This window comes from Gadus macrocephalus, chromosome 5 (assembly GCF_031168955.1).
Source record: "Gadus macrocephalus chromosome 5, ASM3116895v1".
In the NCBI taxonomy this organism is placed as follows: domain Eukaryota; kingdom Metazoa; phylum Chordata; class Actinopteri; order Gadiformes; family Gadidae; genus Gadus; species Gadus macrocephalus.
In genome coordinates this window covers 6,612,289-6,627,420 of record NC_082386.1, presented here as the reverse complement: position 1 = coordinate 6,627,420, position 15,132 = coordinate 6,612,289, and the positions used below count along the sequence as shown (strand labels likewise).

General features: G+C 43.7%; 4 protein-coding genes across 10 annotated transcripts in view; 2 read left to right on the top strand and 2 right to left on the bottom strand.

The window, feature by feature from the left end:
- The window catches only part of LOC132457633 (CAP-Gly domain-containing linker protein 4-like), a 37,389-nt gene extending 30,853 nt beyond the window's left edge, over window positions 1-6,536 (bottom strand). Inside the window, exons 1-5 of one of the 4 annotated variants that reach the window (XM_060051899.1) lie at window positions 6,417-6,536; window positions 3,916-4,077; window positions 3,039-3,178; window positions 1,920-2,013; window positions 1,296-1,457 (exon numbers count right to left, since the gene is read on the bottom strand). In XM_060051899.1, coding sequence (XP_059907882.1) covers window positions 1,296-1,457; window positions 1,920-2,013; window positions 3,039-3,178; window positions 3,916-4,063 — 544 coding nt within the window. In that variant the 5' untranslated portion in view covers window positions 4,064-4,077; window positions 6,417-6,536. Of the gene's footprint in view, window positions 1-1,295; window positions 1,458-1,919; window positions 2,014-3,038; window positions 3,179-3,915; window positions 4,078-4,896; window positions 5,852-6,416 lie in introns of those variants that run through there. The other 3 variants (XM_060051898.1, XM_060051897.1, XM_060051900.1) reach the window with 3 other exon arrangements.
- Window positions 6,537-6,682: 146 nt separating this feature from the next.
- Window positions 6,683-8,066, top strand: c5h2orf50 (chromosome 5 C2orf50 homolog). Of its 4 annotated transcripts, none has more exons than XM_060051905.1 (4): window positions 6,683-6,910; window positions 7,036-7,216; window positions 7,476-7,515; window positions 7,799-8,066. In XM_060051905.1, the coding sequence occupies exons 2-4, from the start codon at window positions 7,197-7,199 to the stop codon at window positions 7,991-7,993; spliced, it is 255 nt and encodes an 84-aa protein (XP_059907888.1). In that variant the 5' UTR covers window positions 6,683-6,910; window positions 7,036-7,196; the 3' UTR covers window positions 7,994-8,066. The 4 variants fall into 4 exon arrangements, with proteins under 4 accessions (XP_059907888.1, XP_059907886.1, XP_059907887.1 ...); XM_060051903.1 differs by having other exon boundaries at window positions 6,683-6,914; XM_060051904.1 differs by having other exon boundaries at window positions 6,683-6,926.
- A 574-nt stretch (window positions 8,067-8,640) lies between these two features.
- On the top strand, window positions 8,641-13,231 carry slc66a3 (solute carrier family 66 member 3). The gene is made up of 7 exons (XM_060051901.1): window positions 8,641-8,972; window positions 10,042-10,124; window positions 10,459-10,528; window positions 10,712-10,769; window positions 11,152-11,272; window positions 11,903-11,944; window positions 12,247-13,231. The coding sequence occupies exons 1-7, from the start codon at window positions 8,827-8,829 to the stop codon at window positions 12,360-12,362; spliced, it is 636 nt and encodes a 211-aa protein (XP_059907884.1). The 5' UTR covers window positions 8,641-8,826; the 3' UTR covers window positions 12,363-13,231.
- The window catches only part of rock2a (rho-associated, coiled-coil containing protein kinase 2a), a 38,120-nt gene continuing 35,790 nt past the window's right edge, over window positions 12,803-15,132 (bottom strand). Inside the window, exon 32 of the mRNA XM_060051895.1 lies at window positions 12,803-14,409. Within this exon, the coding sequence (XP_059907878.1) occupies window positions 14,406-14,409 (4 nt within the window). The 3' untranslated portion in view covers window positions 12,803-14,405. The remainder of the gene's footprint in view (window positions 14,410-15,132) is intronic.

The following is a 15,132-nucleotide window of genomic DNA, read 5'->3' as shown; positions in this document are numbered from 1 at the left end:
AAAAGTGCTATATAAATAAAGTTGCCTTGCCTTGCCTTGCCTACTTCCACACCTTTTGGTGGACACATGGTCACAGTGCACTGCACAATGGGAATCTGTTTGGCTTCCACTTTGCTACGTCACCTGACTTGGACCTGGTCGCAACACATCCTAAAATGGGATTTTCAAACCCTGCAGCAAATTGGCATCACACACAAAGAGTAAATCTTCTTCCACAAAAACACAAAACCCTCCTTATGCACAACGTCTCTGTGCCATCCTGCTTGATGATATGCAGCCGTACAGCTCACCCGAGTCCCCCCCCCCCCCCCCCCCTCTGACAGACAGCCACCGAAACCTGCCGCGTTATCCCACTTCCCCCTCTCCTGCTTATCCTGCACCTCACCCCGGAAAGTCAGCACAGGGAATCATCTTTGCATAAAGCGCTTAAAACTTATCGCTGTATATCAGCCTCATACTACGTGTGACCGAGAAAGGATGAGCTCTCAATCATCTCCCCGCCGCCCCTCCCCCCAATCCCCCACCGGTCACACATATTTAACGCCCGTGTCACCGATTTCTACCTCATTTCCATGAGTCTCAATTATACCCAACACCCCCCTCCCCCCAAACGCACCTCGGGGAAGAAGTGGCGCCTGACGCCTGAGCATGTCGCTAAGTGAACCGCGGACAGTGGCAGGTGGCTGCAGAGAATCTTAAAGCCACGAGTCAATCACCGAGCGACGTCCATGAGAGCTGCGCTCATTCCCCTCCTACAGGTGACGTTAGAGAAGATGCAACAACAAAAAAAACACCCAGCGCTTTGGAACGGGAGGTTCACCGTGCACTGCGTGCACGCCAGTGTTGACGGATCGCTGACGTGGACCTAACTCAACCGTGGGCTGCTACACGTCTCTCCACGCTAATCGCACTCCATTAGCAGACTCTACGCTGCACATTTGCCCCGGCTGTTGCTGTCAGCTGTCAGGGCTGACGGATTGTATTAAGGTGTTAAACTGTTGAATGTAAAGCTGAATTTACATATCAAAGGTAGGATTTTTTTTCCTCTAAACGTGTTGTTAAAATCATTACGCAAATACAATTTATCATTGTAACAATAATAATGAGAACACATTTCATCATTAATAAGATAATATAAGAAAGTAAAGTAAATCTCCCAATGAGTATAAAAACCCTCGTTGTTATTATATTTGAGTCACTGGTGCTTGACGGTTGGAGAACAAAAGCTCTTCAGTCCCATGCTGGCACCACCAGACACAACCCCCCCAGCCTCCCCCGTCTCCCCAGGCTCCTACCCCCGGGCTGGGAGGCCTGCAGCACCACCCTGATGAGCTGTGGCACGTCGAAGTAAGCGGCGTAGTGCAGAGCCCGCATGTTGGTCCAGCGCGAGCGGAGGTTGGGTTGGCCGCCCAGGGCCAGCAGATGGCGGGCGAAGCTGGCGGCCGTGTCTGCGTCGCCTGGAGGAGGATTAGGACGTGTGTGAGTGATGGGGAGGGTAGGGTGGGGCAGGGTGGGGTAGGGCGGGGGAAATGGACAGATGTGCATCTGCTTTGACCCATCTAGTGATTGGATTTTTTTTTGTTCCCTTCCATCTCTCTAGCTCTCTGCCATGCTAGAGTGAATGCTGAGCTCGGACACATAACCAAAACAGAGGTATCACTTTCATGATAGGTTTTTACTACTATACCGTAGCCCTGTTCTGGGGTTCAGATGTCATTGCCTTCAAATAACACGCAAAGGGGTAACAACTCTCAAAAATACTAATAATTAAATAATGATTAAGTAATGCATATAAATGCACCGATATGAAAATGGAACATGAACTTTGAATAAAGTTTAAATACAAACAACTAAACATCAAGAGTCCTTTGACGTGAGGTCAAACCCGTGCATGTACTACAGCCTATCGGCCTACCTACCGATGCCCGGGGCTCCGGCCTTGCAGCAGTAGTGCAACAGACTCATATCGGTCAGGCCGTCGCGGTCGTTCACTCCGCAGCCTCGCTTCAGAATCTGTGGTTCCGCAACGCATGCAAAGCGAAGAATGGGGGATAAAAGGACATGGTTTAGTTCCCCCCCAGAAGGGAAGACGTTGGGTAAAGTCTGAAGGAGACAGGTGCTTTGTTTGACTGCAGCATTTCACTGCAATGCAGATACCGGCCCTAAACAGTGTGCTGGGTTGAAACGCATTAAACTTTACTTTTAACACCGCCAGTGTCGGGACAAACTTTGGCTGTTATGTTCTGGTAGTAGGGCATGACTTATTCGTCGAACTTACTTGGTACCATAAATAATAGAGAAACATGCCTTGTAGCACTGTGTGTTGAAATTGATTCTTATAATGAAGTTGGACTTTTAGTTGTACTATATTTCTGAACATCCCATGACGCAGATAAAGCCTTAAGCCTGCACAGGTGTATTGTTTACTAGTCTGCGATGCAGTTGGTGAGCTCCTATGTTCTTTTATGACATGGGAGTGGAGGACTAGAAATAAGCATTGTGCCCTATCGGGCCATGGGACACAAATGCCCCTTTCCCACCGACAGTACTGAACTCGCCTCGACTCGGCCCGCCTTTTTTTTGCGTTTTCATCGCCAAAACGTGGTACCTGGTACTTTTTGGTCTCACCTCCGTCGAAATTCCAAGAGAGCGGATCGGATACTTTTGTGTGACGTAAACAGGCTGCTTACTGGCGACGCCACCGGACGAATAATGATGAGAGCGACGTCGGAGCCTGACATCTGGCATCTTTAAATACTAGCATCTGCGTTCAGTCAAAAATAGTGATTGATTATTGAATATGGCAGTATCAGCGCGCAAGAAGTGGTCGCGTACGTGTCGCAGTTTCGCTCATGCGTGCTATGACGACCCGCCCCCGTTGAAGAGGTGCTTTCTAGATGGAAACACGACTTGATTGGAACCAAACCAAGTGGTGCCACGCTAAGTCGCGGCGAGTTGAGCTGGTACTGTCGGTGGGAAAGGGGCAAAAGACAGGAGCGTTCGGGAGCTGAATGTATGCACGGAGTGGCGGTGTTCACCTCACTGCCGATGAGGTCGACGTTCTTCTGGACTTGGGGTACCCATTGTCGGAGGACTGCAAAGAGTTCCGGTACGGTCGTGTTGGGGTCCAGCAGAATCTCCCTGCACTGATGGTCGCTGGGGTCGAAGAAGGAGAACTCTGAGAGGGGGAGAGAGAGGGAGACAGCAGGGATTGGGTTGGTGCAGCACGTCCCGGTGTGGCTGTGGGGGGGGGGGACATCTCCTGGCTTCCAATTGTTTCTAAACATGTGGTTTTTATGACCGTTTAAAGGCTGAGCCTATTAAATGTAGTGGGATTTCCAGCCTCTATACGTCCTCTCACAACAACCTATACTGAAACTTTTATTTTGTGGCTGTTGTTATGAATCCAAAGGTTTTATTGGATGCAGTATTAGGGGGTTGGCAGGGCGCCAGTGAATAACAATGAAACTATTGCTCTCATTTTTAGAGGCGGGGGGGAAACTGCATTTTGTGGGCAATAAATGGACAATGGATAAATGTAATGATCTCATCACTCATAGATATTTTTTTTTGGAGATGATCAAAAGGGTTCGACCCTTGCAAAGTCATTTTACCCCTAATGATGCACCATGTAAAACCGATCGTACGTTTGAGAAACTCTCTCCCTAAGTGCTTGGACTCAAACTACACTCAGGCAGATGAGCTGTGGCCCCACCAAAGCAGCGCCCAGCGCAAGAGAACACCCCACAGGGTGTCATTCATCATACACGCCAATATATGCAGCGTGTGTGTGTGCGTGTGTGTATATGTGTGTGTGAGTCTGTGTGTTGTGTGTGTGTGTGCGTTATGTGTATGTGTGTGACTGTGTGTCTGTGTGTGTACGTGTCAGCATGCGTGCGTGTCAAGGAGACTCACCACAGTCGCTGGGCATGGGTGCGGAGGCCACCTGGTGGATGACGGCCTGTTGCGGGCCACTGTTCTGCAGATGGGCAGACAGGCGTGCGTGATGGCCAAGGACAGAGTCCCGTCCTTCCAGAGGCTCGGGGACATCCTCCTTAGTCATCTCCCCCTGGGGGCCTGAGGCCGCGCAGGGAGAGGGGAAAAAAAACATGAATTAATGGTATCAGAACAGCTGGGCTATTTTGAGAGGGGAAAAAGTAGGTCTTAATCCCAGCGAAAGACACCGGCAGCACTGCGTAATGCGGCGGCACAGCCACAGAGCTGGAGGCTTTCAGGTGCCCTGCCGCCGTATGTGGGCCCTGTCTCTAAAGACCACCATTACTTGAGATATAGTGCTAGGAGATCACGAGAATCATGTTAGATAATTATATTTCGTTGGGTCTTTTTGTGGTCATATTGACAGAAATTGTAGGGAAATAGAAGGCCATGGTATTGATTTGGAAATTAAACCTGGACCTAGATTAAGACAGAGCTTTACTTCAGAGAAGACCATGGCATAGCACATTTTTCCCGTTTCAATGTATGGTAGAGCATTCATTTGGTGAAGCAGCTACATGACGTTATGAGTACCGTCACCTTTCAAGTTGTTAATAATGAGAGGGAACTAATTATGTTTGCTAGGAACATGCTAGGGCTTCTATAGCCTCCCTTATTATCTTCCATGCCTTATTGAAACACAGTCCATTCACATGTGCACAGTATACAAACTACAGCAACAACAACATTGTAAAGCTTTTCAAAAAATAACTTCACAAGAGGTATATTGGTGACAATCCGATGTAAAACAACAGCAAACATGATATATATGAGAGAGAGAGAGAGAGAGAGAGAGAGAGAGAGAGAGAGAGAGAGAGAGAGAGAGAGAGAGAGAGAGAGAGAATAGCAACCACACAGTCTGATCCTATCACCACCTAGCCCTTGCAGCTTCTCACTCACTCACTCACTGTTGGACTCTCCATAAGCCTCGTCCTGGTTCATCTCCACAAGTCCCCCAAGTCCAGCTAAGACTAAAAACAACCCTGCTAGGACCAGAGACTGGGTGACTACTGGCCACAGACAGAGGTCAGCCCTTTCCAATCCCTATACCCCACACATACACACAGCAGCCTGTCTCTGTGTGGGCTCTGAGATGATCTTCTGGCTCCAAAGTTTAGTGGCTATTTACAGCCTGTGGTCTCTGAAAGAGGGTATTTGAGCTTCTGACACCAGTCGGCTACAATGTCACTCTTGATTGCCAAATATGTGTGCTGCTGTCCACTCACCCACCCGACACCAGTTAAAGTCTGCTTGGCCACAACAAGGCACGCTATGCAGAGAATGTTGCTGTGGGGTGAGAGTGTACACAAACATTGTGCAACGGTGGCAGCAAGGTGGAATAGCACGCACGGGAGGCTTTGCAGGGTTGTGAATGCAGTGTCATCATTAAAGTGACATCTTAACTTCGGCTGTCTGGACAAGAAACTGAATCCCTGACTTATGGGCTCAATTTCCCCTCGCCCACCATCTGCTCTGGCTCTCTGAATGTGTAAGGAAAAGGCATATTCAGCCCTCAGTGGATAAAACGGTGCCTGAACACCTTGTCCTTGCTCTGAGATGGGGAAAGTAAGTTCATGGAATCCTATGCCTCTCTAATAAGGTCACTGACCAGCTTTGACAAGTCTATACCAAGATAAAAGATGGCAGAGTATTGTCCTAGTATCAATAAGCCCCTTCTTTATTGTCTGCCCAGAATTTCCACAATCATCCCGATCACTAACCATAACCTGACTATTCCAATTACGAGGCATCAATACATTGATGGATTAGTTTGAGTGGCCATATCCAATGACAACATGTCACTGCAGTTCTGATTATCTGCAGTGACATTTCATATCCCTTTGTAGTCATAAAAAATAATGTCGGGGTAAATTAGACATATATCTAAATGTCAAAGGCGGGACTTCCTCGATAGAGCTACCTTGTTTTGAGGGAGCCAAACATTGACCAGTTGCTTGCAAGAACAGCTAACAGACTCCCCCTCTCCCCCACCATAAAGCATCTTATTCTCAGAATGCCAAAAGAATAATGGAATGTTTAATCAAACCCAATCATGAATAATGAGCGGTAACGTTAAGTGTGTTGCTGGGTTCTGCTTAGACAGACGAGCTGATAGTAGCTGTAGGAGTAACATCTAGGCTGGTGGGTTGTCTACATTGTATTGTATTCACTTTATTGGTGACTGGTCGAACAGGCTTCAAGCACCAAGAAATGTCTCAACGTCAGGTTGTTTAGAACTTAATTCAATCGTAATACGTATGGTATAAATTAGCAGGAGGAAGCTAGCAGATCTACGTGGTAAGCCTGCATATGATGGGCCAAGCCTCCTGTTCTGCAGTCAAAGCCTCCAACGATGTGCTTTACAAACACTCCTTATGTCATATACATTGTTAAATACGAATAACAAAATGTGTCATTACCTCGACCTCTCTATTCCTTCCAAAACACTTCTAATCATGAAGTAATTTGCCGGGAAAATACCATCGCAGCTGTCAAGTTTGTTGTTGTCGTGACGTATAGCAACTTCCGGTTTGAAACGTTATTATCAAAACAAAAGTTTAAAAAGTGTTTTGGGCTTCAAAATAAAAGGCACAGATATTAATTTGGATTGGAATAAAAATGAGCAGATGGACCGCGATTGTGTTGCATTCAACAACAACAACAATCCGATCCTCGAGCTAATAAAAATATATGATTTGCTTTAAAATACAAGTCTTCTTTAACAGAAGGCAAATGCAAAAACTATAAAACGGTGGAGGGAAAAAAGTCAATGAATGGCACTAAAAAAACAAGGGTCATTGAGCTTCCTTCGTCACAGCTCTGTTTCCAGGGGAGATCTAAACAAAACAGGAACAAAAAAAAAGTGCATGTGGACAAGCAGTGATTTCAGAGGCGGATTTCACTTGCTGAAGTAGTAGGTGATAATTAACGTAGGCATTCTACGGTCAGAAATATTACGCGTTTACATTTGCATATTGTACAAAAAAATGGAACTTAACGATTTGCGACGTGTGTCTTCTGCTGCTTACCGGTTACCAGATCGACCAATTGGGGGCATTCCCAATGCTACAAAACATTTAGGTTTGGTGCGCAAAGCACCAAAAAACAACAGTAAAGAAGATGGCCCTTCAGTGGAACATCCATCCAAAAGTGACCCTCTTATACAAGACCAAATATGGCGAGAATGCGTGCAATCGGAAATGAGTGCAGTCCGTAAATGGTAAATAGGAGTGTTTGAGACTATTAAGAATCAAGTGTGGTCGCTATGCTGTAATAATTGTATAATTATTATGTTGGACTATATGACAATTCATGTTCAAACTGCACCTTAATTGCTCATTTGCACTTCTGTTTTGTTATCTGACTACATTTCGTTGTCTCTGTACTGGTAGGCCTATACTCCGTAGGCCTACTCTGCACAATGACAATGAAATTGAATCTAATCTAATGTCATCTATAATTTTTGTTGTTATTCGCAGGGAGAAGAATTGGAGCTTTCTCAAGAACTATGATCAATTGGTAAGGGTTAAGAGGCATGTTTCAATATAAATATTGTCTATGGGCCAGGGTCTATGATATGCAATATGAATTATAGAAATGAAGGAACTCCTGTAGCCTACATCCAATAGACATGCCATGACTTCAGTGATTACCATAGAACTAGTAATATAGAAATATAGATCTAGATTGACCTATTGTTGAGCAGTCAGTCAGTCTGTGTCACTCTCATTTCCTATCTTTCCTATCCCTCATCTAATCAAGGATCTGACCAATCTCTCCCCGGTTCTCCCCCATGTTTCAGGGGCGGCCGAGGGTAGAGGAGCCTGTCCCCATTAATATGTCTCCGTTCTCGGACAAAGTCCCCCACACCACCAACCGGATGCTGGGCAGCAGGATTGACACCCCGCTGGGCCGGGAGGTGATGAGGCTGGACAGACTGATGCTCCTGAGCAGCAGCCGTCGGTCCAAACCAGACCCGGAGTTTCTGCCCAGTTAGCTATACATTTAACGTTGTTCACATTAAATAAACAGCACTGTATCACATCAAAATATAACGCTGAATTATTTCATTGCTGCAGCCTATTTTTGAATATGTAAGAAAAAATCTCAATAAACTTGAATATTGTGGAGAAGTTGTTTTATTTCCATAATTAAATTTAAAAGTAAGACTCATATTATATCGATTCATTGCACCCAAAGTGAAATATTTCAGGTCTTTATTTGTTTTGATCTTGATGATGGCTTATAGCTCATGAAAACCCCAAATTCCACCCAAAATCGCAGAAATGTTTAAAATGTTAAAAGACCAGTAAAACCACCCTCATCTTCCTCTTGACAATACCCCATACATTATCTATGGGGTTCTTCGGGTCAGCCAAGTTTGCTGGCCAATCAAGCACTAATCCCATGGTCATTAAACGAGGTATTGGTACTTTTGGCAGTGTGGGCAGGTGCCAAGTCCTTAACAAATAAATGCTGGAAATATCTCAGTTGGGGTGTAATGAATCGATATAATATATGAGATCCACTTTTAAAATGGAATTATTTAAATGAACTTTTCTACAATATTATAACTTATTGAATCCAGCAGATGGCGCCAGAGTTCCAATAGAAAACCAGGGCTGCAGCAAAACTTCCACGGTCTGACAGTGGATGTGTGCGGAAGTGAAATTTGAATTACTGTTTTAGCAAGCAATAGAGCGCTAGAGCCGGGGGCACCGCAGCAACATCTGGGCGCGTCGCCTCTCCGCATCGACGCATTGAGTCCGTCTTCTGATCAACATCTACTTCACTTTTGTGTCGGGTTCTGTCCGCCTACGTCCGTGCACAATGGAATCGCATGAATTACTGCACATTGCCAACTTCACCACGTTATTCGTCTGTATGGTGCTGAAATTCCCGCAGATTTTCCTATTGATGCGGGCCAAATCAACCAAAGGAGTCAGCCTCAACAGCCTTCTCCTCGAGTTGATAGGGTAAACGTGTGATTGTATCTGATCAAACTTCGTAATTCTTTGTCTTTTTGTTGTTATGATGTGCACAACGTAATGAAAGTAATGTTTTAGCGTTGATTCCCATGAAGTTATCCCACAACGGTGGTACTTGGAGGGAGGGCAGGGATGGACCGAGGGACACTTTCTCAAAGATCACCAATGGTGGTTTATTTGCCCTATGAATTTAAAAAAGACATTTGCTTTGCCATGACCTCGTAAGACCTAGGAACACGCGTTTGGGTTATGCAAGAAACAGGAAGCTGCATTTAAAAAAAAAAAAAACTTGATATGTTTTCCTGCAGGCATCTGTGCTTAGCTGGTTGTGCGGCCATTGCTTGTCGATTGTGGTCCGAGCAGTTTACAACTCGTGGAATTCTGTTTTCACCGTCCCTCCATCAATTAACCCGTGTGTCGGTTCTGGTTGACAATGTGAACAATGTGTCCATCCATAAGGTTTCACTTTCACTCAGGGGGTAGTTTGTCCCTTTCTTGCGAGTGCGATGTTGGAGTTGTAGTCAATTTCAAAATATTGAAGCGAGCTGAGTCTTATAGGCGGCTTTGTGCCTACATAATTGACCAGTGTCTTGTCTCCTCTTTGTGCCTGGCAGCAGCCTCTTCTATGTTGGTGAGCCATGACCTACTAAAAGTGACCAGGGCGCATGCTCGAATGGATTACAGCCTACATAACAGTTGTTTTGTCTTGTGAAGCATTGTGCATATGTATCCACGTTTTTTAAATTTTTTGAATGTGAAGGACATTTAGGAGGAAAACAATTTACTCAAGGTCCAACTATCTGCATGGTAACCAGTTTCTCTAACCAAAGAACCTGATTTGCATGTGTGTTGTCTCGGTCAATTCTGTTTCTTAGTCTACTCATTCCCAATTTGTGATTCAGTTGAACCCCAATGGACCATAAATGCAATTCATAATCCACCTCACTTGCATTGCGGGCATGGCAGTTTAAACTTATGTTGCTTCTTTTCGTTAGCACACCTTTGTCCCACACCATATCTCATTTTAATCAGTAACGTGTCTCTACTCATCATACAGGTACCTTGTTTTCGTAGCGTACCAGATGTACTACGATTACCCACCACCAACGTATCTCGAATACCCGATCCTCATTGCCCAAGGTGAGTTAAAATGTATTAGTTTCAGGCATTTACATATCAATTATGATAATTTGACCGTCGCCAAGACTAGTCTTGTCTTGAACTTCAATTTTGAACTTCTAGAAATTTAATAAGTTAGTAATAGATAGGTACTTAAGTCATCCCCAAGGGGAAAGTCACGGATGAGGAATCCTGTTTTTTCGGCTTTTTGTGTCTTTGTAAATGTTTTAATTTGCTTGTCCACATAGTTTACTTAGTTTAAATGTAAACCCCTTTGCTTTACATTCTGATCCTGCATTACTGTTTACTGTGCTAGGGTGGCCTTAACACCTCATCGTCTCTCCCAATCCTCTAGATGCCATGCTCCTTCTGTTGATTCTTCACTACAACGGCGATCTGCGACAGAGTTTTGGCTATGCATTCGTGTATCCTTTCACATTTTATCTTAAATTTGACTACGTCACCACAAACATAAATAACACGTTACACGCACACATTAGGGACTGTGTATTCTGTGGGAAAGAAGTCAATGCCTGCAGATGAGTTGGGTATGAATGTTGTTCGTGTGACGGCACGTATCTGGTACCTTACCTTAACTTGCTGCTCAGGTTCATTGTGGGCTGGAAGCTCATCACTGTGCAGAAGTGGATCATAGACTTAGCCATGGTAAGAATCTAATTGTGGCTTCAGGCCCTCGATGTAATGCATACATTTTCTCCATTCTTCTTTTAAATATCCACTATTAAAAAAACAAAAATGTCAACTAATCTGTTAAACAAAATGTGTTTGACTATGTTAGTCAATTAATATTGTAAGGCCGCACAGATACCTCGGCATATGGGGTGGCGTTCAGTACACCTGATATATTCTTACGACATTTCCTTGTGTTTCTAAGTTTCCTTGTGTTTCCAATTTTTTTTATTTGGACTATAATGTTATATCAGCATTCATTTTGAAATGCATGTTTCTCATTGGATTGTTCCCCACTGACTGACAGCTTATAACAACTTGGTCCAACAAACTCACAAGCTCTGTGTCTGTCTGTCAGAGTCTGTGCACATTCATCAGTGCAGGCAGTAAGTTTGCCCAGCTGCAGTGCTTATGGAGAACTAAGGACTCCAACCAGGTCAGCGCCCTGTCTTGGTCCCTGGCCATCTACACAACTCTGAGTGAGTGTTCTTGCAATACAACACAACACAACTCAACCCAAACCAAGCGTGCCAGTTGATGAGTCACATGTACATGCATTGCTGCAGTTACCATGCATTGTACTGTTGAGAAAAGATAAACAAATGATATCAGTATGGGAAGTTTTAGTGAACCCAGAAGACAGGGTTATGGTTTTATCGAGACCGCCATTGTCCTTATTTGTATTGATTAATTTAGCCGTTTTTGTGTGATAAAAGTTGCGCTTATGGGGTTAACAGCAAGTCAACTCAAATGACACTGTAGACGTTTTGTAATAAATTAATAAAGTATTAGTTAAAATAGTTCTCTTGCTTTCAATTAATCTTGTTTTTGTTTTGTTTTATTCTGTTACTTGAATAATTATATATATATTTATATATTTCGTTCTATTTTGTTTTATTTTATTTCAAAGCACTTTGAATAACGACTGTCTGATACTGTGCTGTAGAAATAAATTTGACTTTGACTTTACTAGTCCCAAGAATGGAGGGAATACATGATTGTGAGAAGCTTTATTGCTACGTATAGACGTACTAACAAAATCAATCTCTCACACATTTCAACAAGTATTTGATCATATTTTAACATGAAATGGTTGCGTCTTGTTTCAGCGAGGATCTACACCACTGTCATGACCACTGGGGATACGCAGGGTAAGATCTGCTTGAATACACATCTGTGAGAACTATCATTCAAAAAGATTAGTATCACCACTAAAAACAGTTGCTATACTAGATATGCTTTTCCATTGCTGAGGTTGAGACTTGTGTGTACCATATTCAAACATAACATAATGAGTCCCGAAAGTATTGACGCCGAAACAATTCTAGGCCACTTTCGCCCCCTCTATCGATCTTTTACTGCAGTTCTAACTTAAGCCACTAGAAGCAGCTAATGGGAAAGCACAGTGCAGGTTTCACTATGTATGACGCCCTTATTGAACCTTTTGTTACAGTGTTGGTGCGCTTCGTGGTCATGGGGCTGCTGAATATATGGGTGCTGGCCACAGTGCTCCACTACAGGAAAAAGGACGGCAGTAATAATAGCAGCAGCACTAAGAAGGAAGACTAGGGGGGGGTGGGGGAATACTTTTAAGTATCAACTTTTGAAGTTGATACTTCCCTGAAGCCGACCAGGTTGTCCATGCCTGAGACCTGCATTGTATCCTTGTCTTCCACTGTTACCAAAACGACTGGTGGAACATAAATGTATCCTACAATACAAACATTTCTCTCTTTAGTATTTCGTAGTATAAGTATTATATCCACACACGGAACATTCAAACAAGAGATTTGAGAAATGCAATATTAAGAGGTGCTGTGACCAAATATTACCTCTTCAGGTGATGCAGATGTACTGTATTTTTGAGCCATGTTTTTATTCCATAAAGGATATTTCAATAAAACAGACCAACAATAATAAAACAAAAATAATAATTGCCTTTCGGCTTGTTTGGTGTTCACTGGTGTACATTATTTTTACTTGAACCACACAATAATTCCAGACAGAAGTCACATCCATGTCTTTATTGATAAAGTGGTTATTTATGTGGAGAAGTTCGGTAGCAAACATGCAATCTGGATGTAAACGCCCTTAAATACAAAGTGGACAAGCCAGTATAAATAATATACAATGTGCGTTTTATGTCACGTAAAATATATATATACTGTGTATATTTATATGTATAAAACATGCTGCTTGGTTAAGGAGGAGCACTTCACACAAAAAAACACAAGTTGCTCTCCCCCTACTAGGTGAGCCACACACACACACACACCAAAACGTGTCCACACTAAAGAGTTTGGTTACTTTTAATACAAAAATATCAGGACAAACGTTTATTTTTTTTTAGGAAAAAAAATATACTATCGAAATCTATAGTGCTGTTCGGTTCATACAATTGTGTGGCGTTATCTTGTTCCAGGGAATCAAAATAGAAAGGGGGGAAAAAAAAAAATTGGTTCATTTCATTTCAGAAAGCTGGAATGTAGAGGGCTGCACTTAGATGAGGAGAAACTGAGAAACCATTCAAGTAGATTATGATTAAGGTAGAGTCCTATGCGGTGCACAATATGCACATTGAAAACTACTTAAAAAAAAAAAGCCAGGCAACGATCATTAGGAATTAGGAACATCCAAAATGACCTCTTTTACCTTTCGTGTGGGGCGGTCCGTGAAGGTGAAGTTCATGGAATCGTGTTAATTCAAGCCGCCCCCTTGGCTGTGGTTTGTAGCGTAGGCACACACACACACACACACACGCACACACGCACACGCACACGCACACACACGCCCACCCGATGAGCCGGCTACCGTAAAGAAGCGGTGGGCGTCACATGTGAAACTGCTCCTTTGATACCTCCGTAATGTTCGTCGGCCCCTTGCCGTTGAGTCGAGTGCCTTCTCCACGACGCCGTCGCTCAAACCCACGGCAGGGGAAGAAGCACCAAGAACTTTGCAGGTGGAAGGTATATGGGGTTTGTACACATGTATACAACAGCACGGTTGAAGAAATCCAGCTTTTCTTTTTTTTTTTACTTAATCATAAGTCATGTGATTCTTTTTTGCCCTTTTACTGTAGTGTTCACCATGGGACCCATTCAACAATGGAAAAAAACAGTTTTTCTTTTTGTTGGTCATGCGTCCGAGTTCAGCTATTGCAATTGTAATCCTTGCCTGGACGTGGTGGTGCTGTGTTGAGGTAAGCCGAGGCCCATCAGCACCCTTCTTCAAGGAACACTCCTACCCTCCGACCCCACCCCAACCCCAGCAATAGCATCCTCTCCCCCAGAACTGGCCATCAGTCAAGACCCAGGGATCCCTTCTGGAAGTGTGTAGAAAACTAAATAAAACAAATAAAACAAAGCTTTCAGAGTTCCCCGAGCGAGACTCCCGAAACGGTCCTGATGGAGGAGAGTGACGGTTGTGTTCCCCGCATCGCCGCGGCGACCAGGAAAGAACTTCATCCAGGGATAGACAGTGAGGGATACCTTTGGCAGGTTGGTCGGGGTCCAGATCAGCGCGTGACGTGAACGTGGGGACGCTGAATCGGTCCCGAGGGAGAGTAGGGTGGGGGGTGGGGGGGAAACTGCACCCACATTTCCATCAACAAGGTTAACTGAAAGAAGAGAAAGCAAGATAAAGTGAGCGACGGTAAATGAAAGTACCATGACAAGCAGGATCACAATAGGGCAGAATAAGTCAGTCTGAGATCAGTGTCTCACAAGAGAAGAGACAATTATGCTGACTGCATAGTTGTAAATAGGGAATAATGTACAAACCAACAAATGAATGCGAGAACATTAGTTTCATTAAGCAGAAAGGTATTTTTCAGAAAACCTGCACATTTTCCTCCTTAGATTGTTTCTGCAATCTATACATGTGACATGGGAGTAATATTATTAAAAGCTTATAGTATAATTTGTCCACATACTGACAGTTATGCTGCAACACAAAGATGATGGCCGTTTTATTTCACATTAATGACTCCTAAAGACGGTAATGCATGTAGTGAGTTGAACAGTTCCACATCCTATGGGTTAAACAATACCATCCTGTAGTCTTCAACCGTACCGACTAGAAATGACCCAGGACAAAAGTTGCATCCTAAATACATGACAAAGTGGTCCATCACTTTTGGATACTGTACTTTCTTGGAGTTAAAAAAAAGTTCCAGAAACGCAATCAAAATGATTCAAATGTAACTTTTGCACAAAGCCGACAGTGAATATTGAAATCTGCACTGATTTATGCTCTTTTTTTCTCTCCATGAAAGAGGTAGAAGACATCCTGAGTAATACATCATTCCACCATAAGATGGCGACAGTAAGACAAGTTATAG

What these genes read in the sequence shown, in the direction of transcription:
- c5h2orf50 (XM_060051902.1), top strand. Translation starts at nt 6,984, where the DNA reads ATGGAACTTAACGATTTGCGACGTGTGTCTTCTGCTGCTTACCGGTTA. An exon ending in ATGAGTGCAGTCCGTAAATG is followed by an intron (nt 7,217 to 7,475) that starts GTAAATAGGAGT and finishes TGTTATTCGCAG; the next exon opens with GGAGAAGAATTGGAGCTTTC. An exon ending in TCAAGAACTATGATCAATTG is followed by an intron (nt 7,516 to 7,798) that starts GTAAGGGTTAAG and finishes CCCATGTTTCAG; the next exon opens with GGGCGGCCGAGGGTAGAGGA.
- slc66a3 (XM_060051901.1), top strand. Translation starts at nt 8,827, where the DNA reads ATGGAATCGCATGAATTACTGCACATTGCCAACTTCACCACGTTATTC. An exon ending in CTTCTCCTCGAGTTGATAGG is followed by an intron (nt 8,973 to 10,041) that starts GTAAACGTGTGA and finishes CTCATCATACAG; the next exon opens with GTACCTTGTTTTCGTAGCGT. An exon ending in AGTTTTGGCTATGCATTCGT is followed by an intron (nt 10,529 to 10,711) that starts GTATCCTTTCAC and finishes CTTGCTGCTCAG; the next exon opens with GTTCATTGTGGGCTGGAAGC.